The sequence below is a fragment of the Nomascus leucogenys genome, chromosome 18 (assembly GCF_006542625.1).
Source record: "Nomascus leucogenys isolate Asia chromosome 18, Asia_NLE_v1, whole genome shotgun sequence".
In the NCBI taxonomy this organism is placed as follows: domain Eukaryota; kingdom Metazoa; phylum Chordata; class Mammalia; order Primates; family Hylobatidae; genus Nomascus; species Nomascus leucogenys.
Window position 1 is genome coordinate 22,167,200 of NC_044398.1, and position 24,370 is coordinate 22,191,569.

Sequence of the window (24,370 nt, forward strand, 5' to 3'; positions counted from 1 at the left end):
ATGTATTGTGTTCTTTGATACTGAATCTCTCAATTACTTAGGACAAACATTCTTTTAGAATCACCTTCACTTCTTTGACTCCCTTATACCAGGGAATCTCACTTCTCACCACTTCCAGTGCCACTGTCCCAGCCACCTGGGAACCAGCAAAACAACTGTTAAGGATGAGGAAATAAGAACAGGAAGACTTCAGAGAGGCTGAAATGAGAATTACAAGCAGGAAAAAAGGAATAACCATACAGTACAACACTCGAGAAAAGAAAAAAAGCAAAAATATGCCTCCTTGTTTCTCACAATTAGAGTTCTCTATCAGAGCAGTTTTGCTGGCACACTGGGGGTAGAAATCTTGTGACGGGGGACCAAGGGAGGAGAAAGAGAGGAGGGAAGGCAGGAAGTGAACATAACTCTGTCAAGAAACTTGAAGGAGAGAAACGAATACCTGGGGAATCTGAAGATACAGAGTTGAGTGAGGGCTGTGTGTGTTTTCCATGAGGACAAAAAGTTGAAAATGCTTACTGACAAGAAGTTATCCAACAGAGAAAGAAAAGGAAACCAGGCAATAGGGGAAATGGACAGAACAAGACCTCAAAGGATGGTGTGTTCATAGGTGATAGGAACACAGCAGTGAACAAAATAAGCCCCACCCTTGTGCAGCTCACATTCCGGTAGGAGGAATGAACAAACACACATGCACACCTCAGGGTGCCACATGCCTTGAAGGAGATGAAACAGCAGAGAGGGAGTAGAGTGTGAATGGTGGTGGGTGCACTATGTTAAGTAGAGTGATCAGGAACGGTCTCCCTAATAAAGTAACATTTGACAGAGACCTGAGGGAAAAGCATTCTGGAGAGAGGAAACAGCAAATACACATATCTGAGACGGGCATAGGCACAGTAGGACTGAGGAACAGAAAGGATGCCAGTATCTGCAGTGAAATTAGGAAGAGAGAACTGACGAGGTCGGAGAGGTGTGCCCAGGTTAGCCAAAGCTCTCAGGCCCGTGGAAGGACTTCAGTAGTTACAGAGTGAGGTGGGAGCTTTTGGAGGGTGTTCGGCAGAAGACTGACATGATCTGGCTGCTGTGTGGAGGACGGACAGCAGTGGAGGCAGGATAGAAGCAGGAAGGCAGTTAGGAGGCTGTGGCAATCACCCAGATGGCTGGGACAGTGTCACTGGAAGTGGTGAGAAGTGAGATTCCCTGGTATAAGGGAGTCGAAGAAGTGAAGGTGATTCTAAAAGAATGTTTCTCCTGAGTATATGAGAGATTGAATGTCAAAGAACACAACACATTCAAGGACTGGAGAAAATCTGTAGAAAGGGAAGGGCAGGCTGAAGCCAAGCTGTGAAGGCCACATGGGTCAGGCAGGATTGGACTCTTATTTGGTAGGCCATAGGAAACCGAGGGTTGTTTTTTGTTGTTGTTGTTTTAAGAGACATGATCTCACTCTGCTGCCCAGGCTAGAGTGCAGTAGCACAATCACAGCTAACTGCAGCCTTGAACTCCTGGGGTCAAGCTATCCTCCTGCCTCAGCCTCCCCAGTTGTTGGGACTACAAGTGAATGCCACTGAGAGGTGAAGCCAGCTGGACTTCCTGGGTTGAGTGGGGACTTGGAGAACTTTTCTGTCTAGCTAGAGGATTGTAAGTGCAACAATCAGCACTCTGTAAAAACGCACCAATCAGCACTCTGTGTCTAGCTAAAGGACTGTAAACTCACCAATCAGCACTCTGTAAAAACGCACCAATCAGCGCTCTGTGTCTAGCTAAAGGATTGTAAACTCACCAATCAGCACTCTGTAAAAATGCACCAATCAGCGCTCTGTGTCTAGCTAAAGGATTGTAAATGCACCAATCAGCACTCTGTGAAAACGCACCAATCAGCGCTCTGTGTCTACCTAAAGGATTGTAAATGCACCAACCAGCACTCTGTAAAAATGCACCAAGCAGCGCTCTGTGTCTAGCTAAAGGATTATAAACGCACCAATCGGCACTCTGTAAAATGGGCCAATCAGCACTCTGTAAAATGGACCAATCAGCACTCTGTAAAATGGACCAATCCAGCTCTCTGTAAAATGGACCAATCAGCAGGATGTGAGTGGGGCCAAATAAGGGAATAAAAGCTGGCCACCCAAGCCAGCAGCCGCAACCCACTTGGGTCCCCGTTCCACGCTGTGGAAGCTTTGTTCTTTCGCTCTTCACAATCAATCTTGTTGCTGCTCACTCTTTGTGTCCGCACTACCCCTATAGCTCTAACACTCACCACGAGGGTCTGCGGCTTCATTCCTGAAGTCAGCGAGACCATGAGCCTACCAGGAGGAACAAACAACTCTGGATGTGCCACCTTTAAGAGCTGTAACACTCACTGCGAAGGTCTGCAGCTTCACTCCTGAAGTCAGCAAGACCATGAACCCACTGGCAGGAAGAAACTCCAGACATATCTGAACATCTGAAGGAACAAACTCCAGACATACCATCTTTAAGAACTGTAACACTCACCACGAGGGTCCGCATCTTCATTCTTGAAGTCAGCAAGACCAAGAACTCACCAGAAGGAACCAATTCTGGATACACCACCATGCCCAGTTAATTTTTTTTTTAACTTTTTGTAGAGACGGGGTATCACTATATTGCTCAAGCAGGTCTTGAACTCCTGGCCTCCAGCGATCTTCCCTCCTTGGCCTCCCAAAATGCTGGGACGACAGGTGTGAGCCACCATGCCAGGCCATCAATGACAGTTTTTAAGAAGCAAGAAACAGGTCAAGCATGGTGGCTCATGCCTGTAATTCCAGCACTTTGAGAGGCTGAGGCGTGCAGATCACGAGGTCAGAAGTTCAAGACCAGCCTGGCCAACATGGTGAAACTCCATCACTACTAAAGATACAAAAAATTAGCTGGGTGTGGTGGTGCATGCCTGTAATCCCAGCTACTTGGGAGGCTGAGGCAGCAGGAGAATAGCTTGAACACGTGAGGCAGAGGTTGCAGTGAGCCAAGATCGCACCGTTGCACTCGAGCCTGGGTGACGGCAAGACCCCATCTCAAAAAAAAAAAAGCAAGAAACATAAGGAAAAACTAAAAATAACTAAAAGTATGGAAACCAGTTAAGAGAAATGTTGTGCTTCCTTATATAGTTATCTTAATCTTTTTCCCCAATTACAAAAATAATACAAGCTCATTATAGAACATATGAAAAAAGTACAGAAAAGCATAAAAAGGAAAACATAACCTCACCATGCACAGATAAACACTTAACCTTTTTGTGTTAAGCGTATATCTATAGATAGTGAGGTTACATAATCTGAAAAAATTTTCAGATAAACTGCTTTTAAAAGTTTCTGATTAACAACATCTAAGAACCATAATATTTCTTCTTCTTCTTCTTCTTTTTTTCAGAGACAGGGTCTCACTCTCTCACCAAGGCTAGAGTGCAGTGGCACGATCTTGGCTCACCGCAACCCTCTGCCTCCCAGGCTCAAGCAATTCTCCTGCCTCAGTCTCCCGAGTAGCTGGGATTACAGGCGTGCACCACTACCACTGGCTAATTTTTGTATTTTTAGTACAGACAGGGTTTTGCCACATTGCCCAGGCTGGTCTCAAACTCCTGACCTCAAATGATCCACCCACCTCGGCCTCCCAAAGTGTTGGGATTACAGGCGTGAGCCACCGTGCCTGGCTGAACCATAATATTTTTAAATATAACTTAGGTCTGAATATAACCATGCACCACAAATTGCACCTCAGTTACAAATCACAACAGAATAATTCCTCACTTTCCCCCTTCTTCTTTTTTGAGACGGAGTCTTGCTCTGTTGCCCAGGCTGGAGTGCAGTGGCACAATCTCGGCTCACTGCAACCTCCACCTCCCGGGTTCAAGCGATTCTCCTGCCTCAGCCTCCTGAATAGCTGGGACTACAGGCACACGCCACCATGCCCAGCTAATTTTTGTATTTTTAGTAGAGACAGGATTTCACCATGTTAGCCAGGATGGTCTCGATCTCATGACCTCGTGATCCACCCGCCTCGGCCTCCCAGAGTGCTGGAATTACATGCGTGAGCCACCGCATCTGGCCCCTCCTTCTTCTCTTAAAAAAAGTAGACAGGGAGTTCAGCTATATAAAACTGAACATGAAACACGAAGCATGAAATACTGGAGTAAGTAAACTAAAGAGACTACATGAAAGAAATCAGTTTCCACCTTTGTCTTTCTGGAAAACTAGGATTTCTGACAATTTACAGCCTCAAAACTTTGAAGGGACTAATATCCTTTAAAAAGTTCTAGTGTAACCTGCTCTTTTTACACAGGGGGAAATGATGCAGAGACGATGGGTTGCTCAGTCAGTGACAGAAGAACCAGAATCCAAGTCTACAGGCAGCCTGTGCTGCTTTTTCTTTTCTTTTCTTTTCTTTTTTGAGACACAGTCACTCTGTCAACTAAGCTGGAGTGCAGTGGCGCAATCCTGGTTCACTGCAACCTCCGCCTCCCAAGTAGCTGAGATTACAGACACTCGCCACCACACCCGGCTAATTTTTGTGTTTTTAGCAGAGATGGGGTTTCGCCATGTTGGCCAGGCTGATCTTGAACTCCTGACCTCAGGTGATCCGCCCGCCTTGGCCTCCCAAAGTGCTGGGATTACAGGTGTGAGCCACCGCGTCCGGCTTGTTTTGTTTTCAATTCACTGTGCACTCCATGAAGGCTGGCTCTTTGTCTCATTCACGTTTTATCTCTGCACCTAAACTAATGCCTAACTGGCACATAATCAATGCTCAACAGTTTTCACATGCATTCACGAATGAATTCATAGACAGCAAATATTTTGGAATTCTATTAAGAGAGCTTAAGGGTACTTGGACATAATCACTAAATTTCAGGTTGACAATATGTCACTTTTTTTTGTTGTTGAAATGGAGTCTCACTCTGTTGCCCAGGCTGGAGTGGAGTGGCACGATCTCAGCTCACCGCAACCTCTGCCTCCCCGGTTCAAGCGATTCTCCTGCCTCAGTAGCTGGGACTACAGGCGCCTGCCACCACTCCCCGCTAATTTTTTTTTATTTTTTAGTAGAGACGGGGTTTCAGTATTAGCCAAGATGATCTCCTGATCCGCCCACCTCAGCCTTGTGATCCGCCCACCTCAGCCTTGTGATCCGCCCACCTCGGCCTCCCAAAGTGCTGGGATTACAGGCATGAGCCACTCCGCCCAGCCATTTCTAACAGTATATTATTTCAATTCTTACTTCATTGATCCTTTCCTGTTTATGAATAAATCACAAAGCTTCTCTATGCCTTTGCTTCCTAATAAGCAAATTAAAAATAACATAGGGTTGCTATGAAAAAATGAATGAATTATTCTTAAGCAGTTTTATCACTTAGATAGTACTTTGGATTTGAAAACAGATGCCAGTTATTAATGCATTAAATCTAAGCTCTTAGTTTAAAGGCCTGTAAGTGCTACAAAGCTCAAGCATTCCAGGACCATCTTTACAGATAAGGAGTTTGTGCTGCAGAATGATCAGTGACTGCCTAGAAAGTGCAAATTTCAGGCTTTTGTTTCGGCTTTTCCTCCCAATTTAATTCAGCTCCATCCAATTAATGCTTCCTGAGTGCTCACTCTTTACAGACATTATCCCAGTGACTGCAAGAATAAAAACTAAGCAAAGATGGTCCTTGTTATTAATAGATCTACAATCTACTAAGATAAAATTTTTGTTATTATTTTTATATGAGACTATAAAGCAGATTTTGGTAATAACATAAGCAATACAGAGTGTTTTGGATAATTTAAAAGTCAAAGAGATTATAGTGGGGTTAGGACGAGTATAGGTTACAAGGAGGATGGGCTTAGGATAAGAAGCTAACTACACTCAATGCATTTTTGTACATCAGTTGAATGAATAAATAACAAACGTTCTTTGAACATCTATGTCACGCATTACGAAAGGCAGCTGAATAACACATACTCCCTGCCCCCAAGAATCTTACAGTCTATTTAAGAAAAAGAAGAAAGGATGGCAAGAGGAAAGAGAAATAGCATTTGGACAAAAGAGGAGTAATATAAGGGAAATTTCAGTCACAATGAACAATATTAACAGAGACACAAAGGATCAACAACCAATAATGAAGCAGGCTGGGGCACAGGGAAGGGACTAGATGGTGGGAGATAAAGCTGAAGTATTAAGATGGTGTCATACTGGAAGATCTTGAATGCTAGACTGAGGATTATGAATTCAAAAGATGATGAGAAATGATGAAAGATTTTTAAGCAAAGTCCTATGGTACATAAGCTATTGCTTAGACTGATATAGTAGTATTTCATAATATCTATATTCACTAACATAAAAGTAATGTGTAGGTTATATTTCACAAGAATGAACTGCAGAAATATATGTGTAATGTGATCAATTTATGTAAAATTATATGCATAGACAATGACTCTTGGTATTTGTTCTGGGGAGGAAAACTCAAGAGTCGGAGGAGGAGGAAAGGGAACTGTTTAATTTTCACTGCATCCATCTGTAAGATTTTATTTTTACAGGCAAAAACAATGTAAAAAGAAGCTTGGCTGTGAAAGGAAGATTGCAAACTACGTATAGTGATGCTGGGCTGCACCATTTGTAATTTAATGCACACATATATACCTCTCTCATCTTTTCACCAAACATCTCAAAAGAGTAGACTATATCCACTTATTTTTAATGTCCTCTTTCTGTCCCATAAGCACAGGCTTTACAGTCAAACAGAGCTGGGTCAAACCACAATTCTACCACTTACAAGCACATACTAATTACTACTAACGTGGACCTGACCAAGTAAACCAAGTATAACATCAAATTGTTTATATATATATATATCAGACAAGCTAAAAGAAAAAAATTACTTGCTATCCAGAAATAACGACTGGTAAATTGTTTATGTATCCAGGCTAACTGACTTATTCTTCTATTGCTCTCTCTTCCCAATTTTGAGATGGGGGGAAGTAAGTATACAAATTGCTTTGTAATCTCTTTTTAACACATAATAATCTACAGTGAATACTTTCCCAAGATATAATGTTTAGTCAACCCACAGTATTCTCTATTCTACAGATGTTCTATAGTTTGTTTTCCATCAATTTGATTTTGATGACCATTTAGACTGCTGCCAGTATCTACTGTTATATACAATACTGTAATCAGGATCTTCATATAGATATTTGTTCATATTTCTGATTAATTCCATTGGATAAATTCCTACAGGGAAAATCAGCAAGTCTAAAAAATATAAAATGAAACTCTGGGAGTAAAAGGCCAATATGCTCTCTAGAAAGCTTATATTAATTTATACTTTCCAGCAATGACCTTCTCATGTCTCTTATCAAACATCTACCTAGTTTTCTTCTACTTTTAAAATTAGCCTTCCTTTAACAGATGAATTACTGAATAGATTTAAGCTCCCTAAGATAAGGGCCATTGTACCCATTTTTGTTTCCCTTATGGTATCTGGTACAATGCCTGGTACTTTGTAGGTACTAAACTATTTATTTTTGGATATTTATCTTTTGTCTAACTACTTGTTAGCACTTTTACTGATCTCTTATCAATGTTAAAGCTTTTACAAGTGTTTTTAGTAGAATGCTATTTATTTGCAAATAATGACCATTTGGTCTTTTCAAAAAAAATTTTCCATCCTTCCTTCTTTCTCTCTCTCTCTCTCTCTCTTTCTTTCCTTCCCTCTGTGGCCCAGGCTGCAACCTAGTCGGCTCGCTGCTGCCCCGCCCCCTGCCTGGGATTGCCGTCGCGCGCCACCACCGCTGCCTGCTTTTTCTCCTTTGGCTGGAGGCGCGGTTTCGCCATGTTGGCCAGGCTGGTCTCCAGCTCCTGACCCCGAGTGCTCTGCCCGCCTCGGCCTCCCGAGGTGCTGGGACTGCAGACGGAGTCTCGCTCACTCGGTGCTCGGTGTTGCCCGGGCTGGAGTGCGGTGGCGTGGTCTTGGCTCGCTGCAGCCTCCGCCTCCCAGCCGCCTGCCTTGGCCTCCCAGGGTGCTGGGATTGCAGCCCCTGCCTGGCCGCCGCCCCGTCTGGGAGGTGGGGAGCCTCTCTGCTCGGCCACCCCTCTGCCCGGCCGCCCCGTCTGGGAAGTGAGGAGCGCCTCTGTCCGGCCGCCCCGTCTGGGATGTGGGGAGCGCCTCTGCCCGACCGCCCCGTCTGGGAGGTCTACCACGGAGGCCAGAAGCAATATGGGGGCTGGACGTGGTGGCTCACGCCTGTAGTCCCAGCACTCTGGGAAGCCAAGGCGGGTTGATCACTTCAGGCTAGGAGTTCGAGACCAGTCTGGCCAACATGGCGAAACATGAAAAATACAACAGACAAACCAACCAACCAACCCAGTGACAACAAAACAGGTCTACCCTGGAGTCATATTCTAACTTTTTCTATTTTCCTCCCTTTCTGATCCTTTATCCCACTTTCTTTTTCTTCCTCTTCCTTCTCCTTCTTCTTTGTCAAATAGAGGATTGAGTTATTATCACTGATCCATATAAAGTCCCTCTCTCATTTATTTTCTTTAATTCCCACTCCCCATTTCTATTCCCCGTCTTCCCATGTGCAACCTTCCTAATACGTTTGATACGCATCTTGTTTGTATGTATTTTTAGAAAATGTTTATTGTTTTGTGTGCAAAAAAAATTAATAAAAAAATTTCCCACACAACACCTATGTACTTTTTTCAATTGTCTCTGTAGCTAGAGTATTAGCCAAAACTTTCAGAACAACGTGTTTAATATTAATGATAAAAGTAGGCAACCCTGTTTTCTGATTGTAATGGGAATAAGCCTAGTATATTACTATTCAATATGATTGTTGATTTAAAATAGATATATTACTCAATATCTATTTTTATTTTTTGAAAGTTTCTTTTAAAAATATCAAATTTTATCAAGTCTTTTAGCAATGCACTTAGATATTATTTTTTAATTTGACCCATTTAGTAGGATATTATTAGATTTTCTGTTCCTAATTCATCTTTGCATTCCTGAGATGAATCAGTTTAGTCATGAGAGTTCATATTCATCTTATTCTTACCCTCTACTTTGAGAAAATTACCAAACCCAGCAGATTTCACTTTTTTTTTTTTTTTTTTTTTGGTGAGACGGGAGTCTTCCTCTGTTGCCCAGGCTTGAGTGCAGTGGTGAGATCTCAGCTCACTGCAACCTCCACCTCCCAGGCTCAGACAATTCTCCTGCTACAGCCTCCGGAGGAGCTGGGATTACAGGCATATGCCACCATGCCCGGCTAATTTTTGTATTTTTTGTAGAGATGGGGTTTTACCACGTTGGCCAGGCTGGTCTTGAACTCCTGACCTCTGGTGATCTGCCCGCCTCGGCCTCCCAAAGTGCTGGGATTACAGGTGGGAGGCACTGCACCCGGCCAGATTTCATTATTCTTGCATCCATGCGATTCTCGTTGCTACTGCTCTAGTTCAGGCCTTCTTTGCTTCTCAGCTGGACTACAGTAATGGCTTTTAAATACCTCCCCTTCCCATTCCTGATACTTCGTTTCCATTACACATGTAGTATACAATTGCACACAATTTATAGAGTCTCTCAATTTATTTATAATTTCCTGCAAAAAGGTATTAAATGGGCCAGGCACGGTAACTCACGCCTGTAATCCCAGCACTTTGGGAGGGCTGAGGCAGGTGGATCACGAGGTCAGGAGATTGAGACCAACCTGGCTAATAATGGTGAAACCCCATCTCTACTAAAAATACAAAAAATTAGCCGGGCGTGTCGGTGGGCACCTGTAGTCCCAGCTACTCGAGAGGCCAAGGCAGGAGAATGGCGTGAACCCAGGAGGTGGAGCTTGCAGTGAGCAGAGATGGCACCACTGCACTCTAGCCTGGGTGACAGAGCGAGACTCCGTCTCAGAAAAGAAAAGAAAAAAAGGTATTAAATGTGTTTTGTCATAGCTATTCCTAATTTCCTTATAATTTTTGTTACTACTATAAATGTGTTTTGTTTTAAATGATGCTGCTTTCTGTTTGCTGCTGGTATACAGAAAACCAAAGGATTTTATTATACTGATTTTATAGTCAATCACCTTACTAAACTCGCTCTTCCTTTTTTTTTTTTTTTAAGAGACAGGGTCTCACTGTTGCTCAGACTGGCATCAAACCCCTAGGCTCAAGCAACCCTCCAGTCTCAGCCTCTCAAGTAGCTAGGATTACAGATGCATGCCACCACGCCTCAAACTCCCTTATTATTTCCTAGTAACTTCGTAACTGTAGGTAACTTGGTTTTATCTCTGGTCAGAAAGTATAATATGTAAGATACCAACTCATTAAAATGTATTAAGCTTTACTTTATCATCTAGTATGTAATCAATTTTTTTCTACTGTTCCATGTGCCTGAAAAGAATATGAATTATCTAATTACTGGGCATATAATTCCAGAGATGACTATTAGATGAAACTTGTTCATGGTTAAAATATTCTGTATCTTTACTGACTTCATATCTGCTTGATCTACCAATAATTGAGAAACAGGTTGCAATCTCCTCCTATGATGCAGGATTTCTCAGTTTTTCCCTAATAAAAAATTAACTATACAAATTTCACTTAATCTACCTTGAGGCTGTTCTATTAGGCTCACACAAGTTTAGAACTGTTATATCTTCCTGGTAAAATGAACCCTTTATCATATATAATAGCCTTCTCTATTGCTAATAATGCATCTTTTCTTTTCTTTTTTTTTTTTTTTTTGAGACAGAGTCTTGCTCTGTCATCCAGGCTGGAGTGCAGTGGTGCCATCTCGGCTCACTGCAAGCTCTGCCTTCCGGGTTCATGCCATTCTCCTGCCTCAGCCTCCCGAGTAGCTGGGACTACAGGTGCCCGCCACCACGCCCGGCTAATTTTTTATGTTTTTAGTAGAGATGGGGTTTCACTGTGTTCGCCAGGATGGTCTCGATCTCCTGACCTCATGATCCGCCGCCTCGGCCTCCCAAAGTGCTGAGATTACAGGCGTGAGCCACCGCGCCTGGCTTTTCTTTTTTTTTTTTTTAAACAGTCTCACTCTGTTGCCCACACGTGATCTTGGCTCACTGCAACCTCCACCTCCTGGGTTCAAGCAACTACCTGCCTCACCCTCCCAAGTAGCTGGGATTGCGGGTACCCGCCACCATGCCCAGCTAATTTTTGTATTTTTAGTAGAGACGGGGTTTCACCATCTTGGCCAGGCTGGTCTTGAAGTCCTGACCTCATGATCCACCCTCCTCGGCCTCCCAAAGTGCTGGGATTACAGCTGTGAGCCACCACACCCAGCAGCATTTTTTCTTTAAGTTTGTCATGTTTGATACTAATTCTGTTATGCCAACTTTCTTTTGGTGTTTGCCTCATATATCTTTTTCCTCTGTACTATTTCAACCTTATGTAGACACGTCACTTTTTAAAAGCATATAACTTAATTTTGGCTATATCTAATCTTACATTTTCTTAACTAGTGAGTTTATTCCATTAACATATATTGTAATTATTATATGTCTGGATTTCTTCCCACCACCTTACTTCTTAATTTCTTCTCATTCCACTTTTTCCTATGCTTCTTGTCCCTTCTTGGATTGAATTTGTGTTTGTCCCCTTTTTTCTGTCTCTACTTGTTTGGAATTTACACTATTTTTAGACTTATTTTTAAATTTTTACTATGTACATTTAGCTTTTCAAGGTCTAAAGTTAATTAATATCTTAATATCCTGCCTCTCCCCTGAAATTAAAAAAAAATGCTCTAGAATACTTCAATTCTAGAATTCCCCTTAGTCCTGATTTACATGCTGTTAGTTGATATTTTAGTTCTATCGTTTTTAAACACCCCCTTAAATATAAAATCATTATTTTATACAGACTATTTTATTTATCCACCATTGCTTTCTGCATCTCATATTAGCCTCCTTATATCTCAGACTTTCTGGATTCATTTTCCTTTTCCTGAAATATACCCTTTAGAAGTTCCTTTACTGTGGTTATCTCACAGTGGTAAATTCTCAGTTTTTGTTCATCTCTGAAAGTCTTTATTTCACACCTTTGTTGTTTAAATATTTTATTTTTTCCTGAGTACACAATTCCAGGTTGCTGGTTGTTTTAACGTTCAGAAAATATTATTCTGCTGTTTTTGGCTTGTTATTCTTATTGAGAAGTCTGCTGTCGTCATAATTGTCACCTACAGAGGTGTAGGTGGCTTCTTTTAAGATCTTCTCTTTGTCTTTAATGATCTGTAGTTCCATTATGATCTATCTTGATGTGGATTTCTTTTTATGTATTCTGTTTGTATTTAATCTTTTTCCTCTTATCTACTGCTTCTATCTTAATCCAAGCACCCCTCTAATTTCTTCAGGTCACCATCTGTATCACTCTCCTACTCCTCATGCCCCATCTCTATCTGGAGTTTGCCAGGCTTTTTCTTGCCATGGGGCTTTGGCTCTGCTCTTCTGTTTGCCTAAAAGCTGGAAAGAACCTTCCCACCACTCTTAGCCTGCAAACTCCAACCCCTTTAGATCTCAGTTTAACATCAATTCCTTAGAGAAGCTTTCCTTGAGGCTTTTTAAGTTTCATTTAATCTTGATAAAGCAGTAAAAATGGTGTTATTAAATCCCTTCCCTAAATTGCCATAATAGTTTCCCTCTGTCACAGAGCATCGTTTTTCCCTTGCTCAGTCTTTATCCCACTTTGCAATTACATTAATATATTCATGTGGTATTTGTTAATGTCTGTTTTCCCCACTTGTCTGTAAACTACACTGGAGCAATGGCTGTGTCCGGCTTTATTCACTACTCTATACTCAGACTCTAACACAGTACCTGGGATACAGTAGGCTTTTAATAAAGTTTTGTTGAATAAACAAGTGACCAAATGGAAAAAATCTTCCTTTAACTGGCATATAACAGCACTTCTAGATCTAAACCCTGCCTGTTCTGCAGCCTTATCTCCCACCTTACCCCATTCCCATCTCACACATTCTACTGGAAAATAATTCGTGCCTCTGTGACTGCATTTGCTATTTATTCCCATTTCCTAAAAAGGTACTCCTTTAGCCTGCAAACTCTTCATTCCTCTTCCGTGAAGCCTTCCTTTAGGAGATTTGCCCATCCATGGGCAGAGTTGTCCTGCCCTTCCCAGCATCTCAATCACAGCCTGGCATCTCAATCACAACCTCATCCTAGTGGATCTTAATGGCTGCCATCTGCCTCTTGTGGATGACGGAAGCGCTATGGTCTACTGCCCTGCATATCCTAGGCATTCAAAGAATGCCTGGGGAAAGGGGACTAGAAAGGCCCTGCAGAGCAGAATAACTGAGGGTGTCAGGTCTTTGAGGAGATAAGACGAAATGGGGTCACGAGAATAAGTAAAGGGATTAGTCTCATCAGAGTGAACGTTTTCAGAAAAACAAGGAAATTGAGTGGGGGAGATGAAAATAGGTGAACTGTGATGGGAAAAGGAGGAAGTTAAGGCAGTGGCTTCACATTCTCAGTAAAATGGGAGAAACCATTTTTTTTGAGAGGGACAAGGGTGGGGGGTTTAGAGAGTAACAGACAAAACAGAATAGCCACAGTATTCAGTGTATAAGTCCTAACAGCTGACTACTAGCTAATGTAAAAGCTTCCTTAAATTTCTTACCAATCACACTTTACCAAACCAAACTGAGGATGCATTAGTAAGTGTAATTCCATTGTCCCAGCTCTCTGTTTCCAGAGAACAAATCTGATCTAAGTGGTTACATCCTTTTAAAGGCCAGGCATTTCACATTCAGTCATTTCAGGGAATCTTTGATTTAAAATACTATATATGAAAGCATACCAAAAAAAGTTAAGTGCTTGTATCTTTATTACATGTATTTTATTACACATAGTTCTTATATTGAGCTGTCTTTTCACATAAAGAAAAAGATTGAATGGTCCTTAAAAACAGGGCCATGTGTTACTAACTTCTGTATCCATTTGCACTGTCTTGCAAAGTATCTTGCACAAAGGAGGCATTCAGATAGTTTTTTAATGAAATTAAATAAGTGAATAAGTCCCTTAGACATCCTAGATTTTGGAAGGGGAATTTACAAATCTTTTTGAAATAATACAAAAGTGGCTATTCTCGGGAAGAGGAACAGACAATAGAAAAGAGAAACTAGAGCAGTACAAGAGGTGAGAATTATCCAAAAATGTTCTTGGTTGATTGCACTAGTGGATTCAGTGGATATTTCACAACACCTTTTTTTTTTTTTTTGTGATGGAATTTCGATCTGTTGCCCAGGCTAGAGTGCTGTGTCACGATCTTGGCTCACTGCAACCTCTGCCTCCAGGGTTCAAGTGATTCTCTTGCCTCAGCCTCCCGGGCAGCTGCGTTACAGGCATGAGCCACCACGCCCAGCTAATTTTAATATTTTTAGTAGAGACGGGGTTTCGCCATGTTGGCCAGGCTGATCTCAAACTCCTGACCTCAGGTGATCCACCCACTTTGGCCTCCCAAAGTGCTGGGATTACAGGCATGAGCCACTGCGGCTGGCCTAAAATAATAAATTTTAAGTTAAATTTTCCACTCTCAGAATTGGAACATAGTCGCTGGGTGCGGTGGCTCACGCTTGTAATCCCAGCACTTTGGGAGGCCGAGGCGGGTGGATCACGAGGTCAGGAGATCGAGACCACGGTGAAACCCCGTCTCTACTAAAAATACAAAAAAAAATTAGCCGGGCATGGTGGCGGGCACCTGTAGTCCCAGCTATTCGGAGAGGCTGAGGCAGGAGAATGGCGTGAACCCGGGAGGCGGAGCTTGCAGTGAGCCGAGATTGCGCCACTGCACTCCAGCCTGGGCGACAGAGCAAGACTCCGTCTCAAAAAAAAAAAAAAAAAAAAAAAAAAAAGAATTGGAACATAGTCTATCCTACTCAACTTAGCATATACACACTGAAAACTTTCTTAGTTCAGGGCACAGCTTTGCTATCTATATGTTCCTTACCCAAATTACTTAAGCTCTCTGAACTTCCCTGATCTATAAAATGGGCATAAAAACAGTATTTATCTTCATAGATGTTACGAAGACTAAATGGAAATAATACGATCTAAGCACCGTGCCAGGTAAGAGTAAGTGCTAACCAAAGTTAGTTAAATTCCCTGGAAACTTTAATCTAAAATGTTACAGATAAAATATTACTTAGACCAGTGGTTCTTACAGTGTGGTCTGTGGGTCTCTGGAGGTCTCTGAAACTCTTTTAGGGAGTCCATAGGTCAAAACTATTTTTATAATATTTCTATAACATTATTTATCTTTTTAACGGGGATGACATTTGCACTAATGGTGCAAAAGCAATGGTAGGTAAAGCTGCTGGCACCCTAGCATGAATTACAGTAATGGCATCAAACTGTGCTAGTAGCAGTATATTCTTCACTATATATTTACGGGTTTTTTTTTAAGTTTCATTTAATCTTGATAAAGCAGTAAAAATGATAAATTTTATTAAATCTCAGCCCTTGAGTGCACATCTTTTAATATCCTGTGCGATGAAACTGGCATTATGCATAAAGCACCTGTTCAAGCTGTGTTCCTTTTAGAAAAAGAAATACAAAAAGTAAAAGAATATTTAAAAAAATAACGAATAAAGTACTTGGTCCATATACCTAAGTAGATGGCTGTCTGGAAAAGCATACTTGTGAGCTGTCTGAATTGTGAGCTGAACTAGTCTTGATCCATGGAACACCATTTTTACTTAAAAGAACCACAGACAAATTATGGTTATTCAGGCCTAACCATTTGGCAGACATTTTCTCAAAAGAGAAAATCAAGGAAAATAACTGTCAGTATTTGGTGCCAATATTAAAATTTGAGCTTTCAAGTAAAAATTAGAATTTTGGAAAATGTGTATCTGCCATGAGTCTGACAGCTTCCCAATGCTTAAAAATTTTGATGAAATTGGTAGTGATATTAACATATTTTAAATACTGCAAAATAAAATGTGTCAACATTTGAGAAATCTGCATAACTCAGTGAACCATATTTTCTACATAACCGATGCTAGAAAACTGTGCGCAGGTTAAAGATCCAGTCAAAATGCGTAACAGACCAATGGATTTTAATGTAAGAGAGTATGAATGTTCACTAATACAGGTTCAGATTCCACATTGCAACTAATCTTTAAAAAAAAATCTATGACTTGTCAAATTTAGAGCAGTATGAAATATCCACAATTATCTGAAAAGACCATTAATGTATCCCCATTTTTCTAACTACATATCTGTATCTGTGAGGCTGGATTTTCTCATATACTTCAATTAAAACAACATATCACAATAGACTGAATGCAGAAGCAGGTATGAGACACCATTTGTCTTCTATTAAAGAGATTCACAAATATGTAAAATCATGCCTATCTTCTCACTAAATTTGGGGGTTGGAAAATAAGAGTTACATTTCAGTTAAAAAAAAAAAAAAAAAAAAGTGTTGTGGCCAGGCACGGTGGCTCACACCTGTAAACCCAGCACTCTGGGAGGCTGAGGTGGACGGATCAAGAGGTCAGAAGATCGAGACCATCCTGGCTAACATGGTGAAACTCCATCTCTGCTAAAAATACAAAAAATTAGCCAGGCATGGTGGCGGGCGCCTGTAGTCCCAGCTACTCCAGAGGCTGAGGCAGGAGAATGGCATAAGTAAACGCGGGAGGCGGAACTTGCAGTGAGCCTAGATCACGCCACTGCACTCCAGCCTGGGTGACAGAGCGAGATTCCATCTCAAAAAAAAAAAAAAAAAAAAAAAAAAAGTGTTAAGTTGTGTTATTTTTTAATGAATAAACAAATAAATTTCTCAGTTTTAATTTCTACTCAGGTAAATATTGACAGATACAACTCACATAAAACAAAAACTCTTTGAGGTTCTCAATAATTTTTAAGAATTATAAGACCATTTGAGACCAAAAAGTTTCAGAACTGCCATCTTAGATGATTCATTGTTTCTGTTCACAAAGTTGAAAAATAATCTACCCTATACATAGTACATTGTAGTTCTATAATACTGTGAAGGCATATGGATAGTTAGAACACAAAGTAAATGATCCAGATATCAAATTTCAACCTGGCAGAAATGTTTTGGGATATCCTAGTATGTGATCTATAAAGTAACAATGTGCTCCTGGTTTTTAAAGTAGGTCATTAGTATGCTGTTTAGGCACACACCGGGTATTGAGGAAAAGAAAAATCTGGTGGCCAGGCACAGTGGCTCATGCCTGTAATCCCAGCACTTTGGGAGGCCAAGGCAGGTAGATCACCTGAGGTTAGGGGTTCGAGACCAGCCTGACCAATATGGTGAAACCCGTCTCTACTAAAAATATAAAAATTAGCCGGGCACGGTGGTGGGCGCCTGTAGTCCCAGCTACTCGAGAGGCTGAGACAGGAGAATTGCTTGAACCCGGGAGGCAGATGTGGCAGTGAGGTGAGATCACGCCATTGCACTCCAGCCCGGGCTACAAAAGCGAAACTCCATCTCAAAAAAAAAGAAAAATCTGGCACAGAACACACACCAAAATAGCTCCTATGCCATTCTATACCATTTTTCCTCCCTTCTCCCCAAAACATGCTTCCAAATGAAATGAGATAAGACACCACTGAGATTATCAATTCAAATTAAGATAACAGAAACCTTACAAGAAATCCTGCAGGAAAGCAACTAAATGTGGGAGCCTGCCTAGAGAATTAGATTTTCTCTAGAAGGTTTCTGGCTCAGTGTGAACCTTCTTCTACCCTGCCCTAAATAAAAAGACCACACAAAAACAAATTTCCAGTGCATGTGGGGCTTCTCTGTTCACCAAAAGCTTTGATTCAACTAATAAATGACGTTAACATTGGAAATGGCTCTGAATGCCAAGGCCAGCCTTAGAAATCGCCTCAACTGCAGACTGAGAACCGCTAGGAGGGATGTAGGTGTGGTAATAACAAAAAATTAAAAAGAGTAAACATTTGCAACCTACAGAATAGGAGAAAATTTTTGCAATCTACCCATCTGACAAAGGGCTAATATCCAGAATCTACAAAGAACTTAAACAAATTTACAAGAAAAAATCAAACAACCCCATCAAAAAGTAGGCAAAGGATATGAACACTTTTCAAAAGAAGACATTTATGCAGCCAACAGACACATGAAAAAATGCTCATCATCACTGGCCATCAGAGAAATGCAAATCAAAACCACAATGAGATACCATCTCACACCAGTTAGAATGGTGATCATTAAAAAGTCAGGAAACAATAGGTGCTGGAGAGGATGTGGAGAAATATGAACACTTTTACACTGTTGGTGGGACTGTAAACTAGTTCAACCATTGTGGAAGACAGTGTGGTGATTCCTCAAGGATCTAGAACTAGAAATACCATTTGACCCAGCAATCCCATTACTGGGTATATACCAAAAGGATTATAAATCATACTACTATAAAGACATATGCACACGTATGTTTATTGCAGCACTATTCACAATAGCAAAGACTTGGAACCAACTGAAATGTCCATCAATGATAGACTGGATTAAGAAAATGTGGCACATATACACCACGGAATACTATGCAGCCATAAAAAATGATGAGTTCATGTCCTTTGTAGGGACATGGATGAAGCTGGAAATCATCATTCTGAGCAAACTATATGCAAGGACAGAAAACCAAACACCACATGTTCTCACTCACAGATGGGAATTGAACAATGAAATCACTTGGACACAGGGTGGGGAACATCACACACTGGGGCCTGTTGCGGGGTGGGGGGCTGGTGGAGGGATAGCATTAGGAGAAATACCTAATGTAAATGACGAGTTAATGGGTGCAGCAAACCAACACGGCACATGTATACATATGTAACAAACCTGAACATTGTACACATGTACCCTAGAACTTAAAGTATAATTTAAAAAAAAGTAAACATTTTTTGATGTTTTGATAATGTAAGTCTGTGCCAAGCACTATTTTAAGCATTTTAAGTAATTTAATCTTTTTAATTTTTTTTTTTTTTTTTTTTTTTTTGAGACAGAGTCTCGCTCTGTCGCCAGGCTGGAGTGCTGTGGCGCGATCTTGGCTCACTGCAACCTCTGCCTCCCCGGTTCAGGTGATTCTCCTGCCTCAGCCTCCTGAGTAGCTGGGACTATAGGCACGTGCCACCACGCCCGGCTAATTTTTTGTATTTTTTTAATAGAGATGGGGTTTCACCATGTTAGCCAGGGTGGATTCGATCTCCTGACCTCATGATCCACCCACCTCAGTCTCCCAAAGTGCTGGGATTACAGGCGTGAGCCACCGCACCCGGCCAATTTTTTTTTTTTTTTTTTTTTTGAGACAGGGTCTCGCTCTGTCGCCCAGGCTGGAGCGCAGTGGTGTGATCACGGCTCACTGTAGCCTTGACCTCCTCAGGCTCACGTGATCCTCTCACCTCAGCCTCCTGAGCAGCTGAAACTACAGGCGCACACCATCATGGCTGGCTATTTTTGGGGTTTGTTTTTTTGTTTTTTTTTTTTATAGATAAGAGTTTCTTTCACTCTGTTGCCCGGGCCGGTCTTGAACTCCTGGGCTCAAGCCATCCACCCACCTCAGCCCCCGAAAGTGCTAGGATTACGGGCGTGAGCCACCACGCCCAGCCAAAATTAAGATTAATAACCCTATGAAGTTGGTAAAGTTTTCATCCCCATTTTGTCCTGGCATCCACTACAACTGCATTACATCACGTTTGAAACTCATATTCTAAAATGCCATCCTTCCTGCCTCTTATCCTGGAAAACACAAAGGAACCACTGAGTTCCACAAAGACTAGATTGTTACTATCAACACCCGTTATCCAAATAACTCAGTAGCTACCAGATTAGCCTGGTGCAGGGTGTGTGCCTATAGTCCCAGCTACTTGGGAGGCTGAAGCAGAGGGATCCCTGGAGCCCAGGACGCTGAGATCAGCCTGGGCATTGTAAGACCCCCATCCTAAAAGTCAGACTTAAAGTCTGATACTTTTTCCTACAACAAATTCCTCTTTCAAGAGATTAACTTACTATTAAAAAAAAAAAAAGAAAGAGAAATAATTAACATGTTCTTTACAATAAGAACTCAAAGAAAAGGAATCAAAATGAATCAAACTTTTGAGGATGCTTTTAGGTACCTCTTGATTGAAACAAAGAAGCATTCCAGAAACATACCTGTTGGAGCCATCTTTCATATGGACTTTGGCGTAAAGAACATCCACCATGCCAGGATCATCATTCATGTATTCTATCCCTGCCATCTCCACTTCTAGGGGTTTACCCCCAGAAATGTCACTGCAAAGGAAAAAGCATTAAGATATCTATAACTGTTTAAGCTAAGAGGGCTATTATATTTTGAAACATGGTTAATATACATAGTCAAATATGTATGTTACTTACATGTGCACAAAAACAGTAGTTGTGTTTTTTCCTAACATCTAATTGCCATTCTAATTTCAAAATTAATAAATTTTCAATGCACACAAATTGGAAAACACTGGAAAGTATTTCTAATGTCACATTATATTTATCCCAGTATCAGTTTATTAGCACTGTCTCATAGAGAAAGTCAAGTGATGACAGTTCTAATCCATAAAGACATTTACTATGTTGGCTCATCTCTCAGGCGCCCATCTCTACTATTTCTACAAGTTACAAACAGCATTTCACTCATATAACAAAGGTGGAGGTGTAAATTGATATCACATCTTTATTTACTTTTTTGTTTGTTTGTTTTGTTTTGAGACAGAGTTTTGCTCTGTTGCCCAGGTTGGAGTGCAGTGGCGCGATCTCGGCTCACTGCAACCTCCACCTCCCAGGTTCACGCCATTCTCCTGCCTCAGCCTCCCAAGTAGCTGGGACTACAGGCGCCCGCCACCACGCCCAGCTAATTTTTTTGTATTTTTAGTAGAGACAGGGTTTCACCACGTTAGCCAGGATGGTCTCGATCTCCTGACCTCGTGATCTGCCCGCCTTGGTCTCCCAAAGGTGCTGGGATTACAAGTGTGAGCCACCACGCCCGGCCTTTTTTTTGGAGACAGTTTTGCTAGTCGCCCAGGCTAGAGTGCAATGGCACGATCTCGGATGGCAACCTCCGCCTCCTAGATTCAAGTGATTCTCCTGTCTCAGCCTCCTGAGTAGCTGGGACTACAGGTGCCCGCCACCACGCCAAGCTAATTTTTGTATTTTTAGTAGAGATGGGGTTTAACTATATTGGCTAGAGTGGTCTTGAACTCCAGACCTCAGGTGATCCTCCCACCCTGGCCTCCCAAAGTGCTGGGATTACAGGCATGAGTCACTGCACTCAGCCTGATATCACATCTTTACAAGCAATCTGTCAATATTTATGAGAAGCCTTCATCAATAAAAACCCTTTCCCCAAGCAATTCCATTTCCAGGAGCCCATCCTAAGGAAACAATTTTGAATTCAGTTACACATCAACTTGTGTAACTGTTGATAAAGCAAAGTTCTCCTTTACAGAAGAACTCCAAAACTAATAAATGCAGAAGGAACAACGAAATTAGAATCTTGCAACCCCTGATAAAATAATAGATCTTGACAGTGATCACCAATGGCTGCTAAAACTTGGGCAAAAGGCTGGGGGAAATATAAAGTGACCTCTCTAAAGAGGAACTCTATAAATAATGGTCATGATGACCACACCTGAACCCACTGACCAAGCTGAATATTAACAGTAAAAGAAACAACCAGACAATATGTGCCTCTTAGCATGATGCAATAAGAATATACTCATATTTATGAGAAATAATTTATGCATAGGTTCTTTTTTTTTTTGAGACAGGGCCACACTGTCACCCAGGCTGGAGTGCAGTGGCATGATCTTGGCTCATTGCAACCTCCAACTCCCAGGTTCAAGCGATTCTTGTGCCTCAGCCTCCCAAGTAGCTGGAATTATAAACATGTGCCACCATGTCTGGCTAATTTTTATATTTTTATTAGAGACTGGGTTTTGCCATGTTGTCCAGGCTGGTCTCGAACTCCTGGGCTAAAGCCATCTGCTTGCCTTGGCCTCCCAAAGTTCTGGGATTACAGGCGTGAGCCACTGCACTTGGCCTATGCATACGGTTTTAAATGAGGCATAAAGTTTTGTTTCGAGTACCAAAAGATTGGCAACAGACTAAAAGTCAAATAACATGGTACTGATTAGATAAACTATAATACTAAGAGCAATAAATAAACTATACATGTGACTAAGGAAGCTTTCAGGTACTGATATAAAACAATATAAAAAACTGATTAAAAATTGATATAAAATGATACATAAAACTGATATAATAAGTTACATATCTAAGTTTTAAAAAAGGTCTACAACAATGTGCATGCTATGCTACTTGTACAAAAGATGGAGGTAAGAAAAAAATATGTTATATATATTTGTTTATACATCTATAAAATCACTGGAAGGATACAGAGAAAGTGGTACACTGGTTGCCTATAGAGAGGAAAGCAGGTAGTTGATGAATTTCAGTGGTACAGAAACTGCACTGCGTATCCTTTGCAATTTTAAATTTTTGAACTATGTAAATGTATTATCCATTAACAAGTTAAAATTTTAAAAAATATCCAAAATAGACCAAACACAAAAGTGTATATACTGAATAATTCTATTTATAAGACATTTAAAAACAAACCAACCAAATCTATGTAATAGAAATCAGAACAGAGGTTGCTTCTGGGAGAAGTGAATTCACTGGAAAAAGGCATGAGGGACCCTCATGGGGTGATGGCAATGTTCCACATCTTGATTTGGGTGAGGTTGCACAGGTATAGACATTGGTCAAAGCTCATCAACTACACCTAAGATCTGTGCATTTTTACTGTAAGTAAATTACACCTCAAAGGAAAAATATACATATACATATCCAAAATGTTAATGGTAATTATTTTTTAGTGGTAAGATTACAAAAACATATTTTATTTTTGTGTATCTGTAATTACTGGCTTTCCTAAAATTAACATGTATTACCTTTGTGTTAAGTAAAGCCCCACCATCCTGTTTTCTTCCTGGACCCCTTAATAAAGAAACTTGCACTGCAACCAGAAAAGGCCTTGTTGTGCCATGCTGAAACCAATTGAAAATCAGCTCACTGAGCAGCCTTCTCCAAACCCCAGGATTATGGGCACTTTCTCCATCTTATCCACATCTATATCCTCCAAATCTGACACCATGCCTTATACAAAATGGGTGTTCAATAAATCTCTGGCAAACATTAAATGGATGTTTTAAGGGGGAAGCTGTTCTGGACAATTTTGAGAAGAATATGGTCACAGGCTGATATATTAAATAGTTTGGCTATTTGTCCCTGCCTAAGTCTCCTGTTGAATTGTAATCCCTAATGTTGGCGGTGGGGTCTAGTGGGAGGTGTTGGGATCATGGGGACAGATCTCTTGTCAATGGCTTGGGCCATCCCCTTGGTGATAAATGAGCTCTCACTCTGAGTTCACACAAAATCTACTTGTTTCAAAGTGTGTGGCACCTCCCCTGCCACTCTCTGTTGCTTGTTCCTGCTTTTGCCATGTGATATGCTTGATCCCCTTCACCTTCTGCCATAATTGAAGCATCCTGAGGCCTCCCCAGAAGCCGAGCATGCTTCTTGCAAGCCTGCAGAACCGTGAGCCAATTAAACCTCTTTTCTTTGTAAGTTACCCAGTCTCTGGTATTTCTTTATAGCAATAATGCAAGAACAGCATAATACACATGCTACACTGTCATTAAGTAAAAATGTGGTACTGCCTTAAAAAAAAAGGATTTGGCCAGGTGCGGTGGCTCACGCCTGTAATCCCAGCACTTTGGGAGGCTAAGGTGGGTGGATCACAAGGTCAGGAGATCAAGACCATCCTGACTAACATGCTGAAACACAGTGAAACCCCGTCTCTACTAAATATACAAAAAATTAGCCAGGTGTGGTGGCAGGCGCCTGTAGTCCCAGCTACTCAGGAGGCTGAGGCAGGAGAATGGCTTGAGCCCAGGGGGCGGAGCTTGCAGTGAGCAGCAATCTCGCCACTGCACTCCAGCCTGGGCGACAGAATAAGACTCCATCTCAAAAAAAAAAAAGAAAAAAAAGAGGGTTTTAGGATCAATCAAAAGACAGCTGGAAAAAAAGGAAAAAGTTGTCTTGACATTGAACCCAGGTCATGGGGATGCTCTTTGTAGCCTAGGAATCCTAATAGTAAAGATTCCCTTAACATTTCAAGGCCTTATTATTGCATAAGACCAAAACTTTTCTCAGTATGAAATTAGTAACTCAACTATTTTAGGCAGACATTTTTCTTTCCATGTTGCCCAGGGTGGTCTCAAACTCCTGGGCTCAAGCAATCCTCCCAGCTTGGCCTCCCAAAGTGCTTGGGTTACAGGCATGAGCCACTGCG

The 24,370-nt window shown here is 41.3% G+C and overlaps 1 protein-coding gene across 4 annotated transcripts in view; it reads right to left on the reverse strand.

Moving 5' to 3' along the window:
• ASCC1 (activating signal cointegrator 1 complex subunit 1) overlaps positions 1-24,370 on the reverse strand; it is a 126,066-nt gene that overhangs the window by 38,284 nt on the left and 63,412 nt on the right. For all 4 annotated transcript variants that reach the window (XR_004026665.1, XM_003271218.3, XM_030797667.1 and 1 more), the window contains exon 7: positions 20,155-20,274. Coding sequence is in view for 3 of the 4 variants with exons in the window: in XM_003271218.3 (XP_003271266.1) it covers positions 20,155-20,274 (120 nt within the window). In the remaining variant the exon portion in view is untranslated. The remainder of the gene's footprint in view (positions 1-20,154; positions 20,275-24,370) is intronic.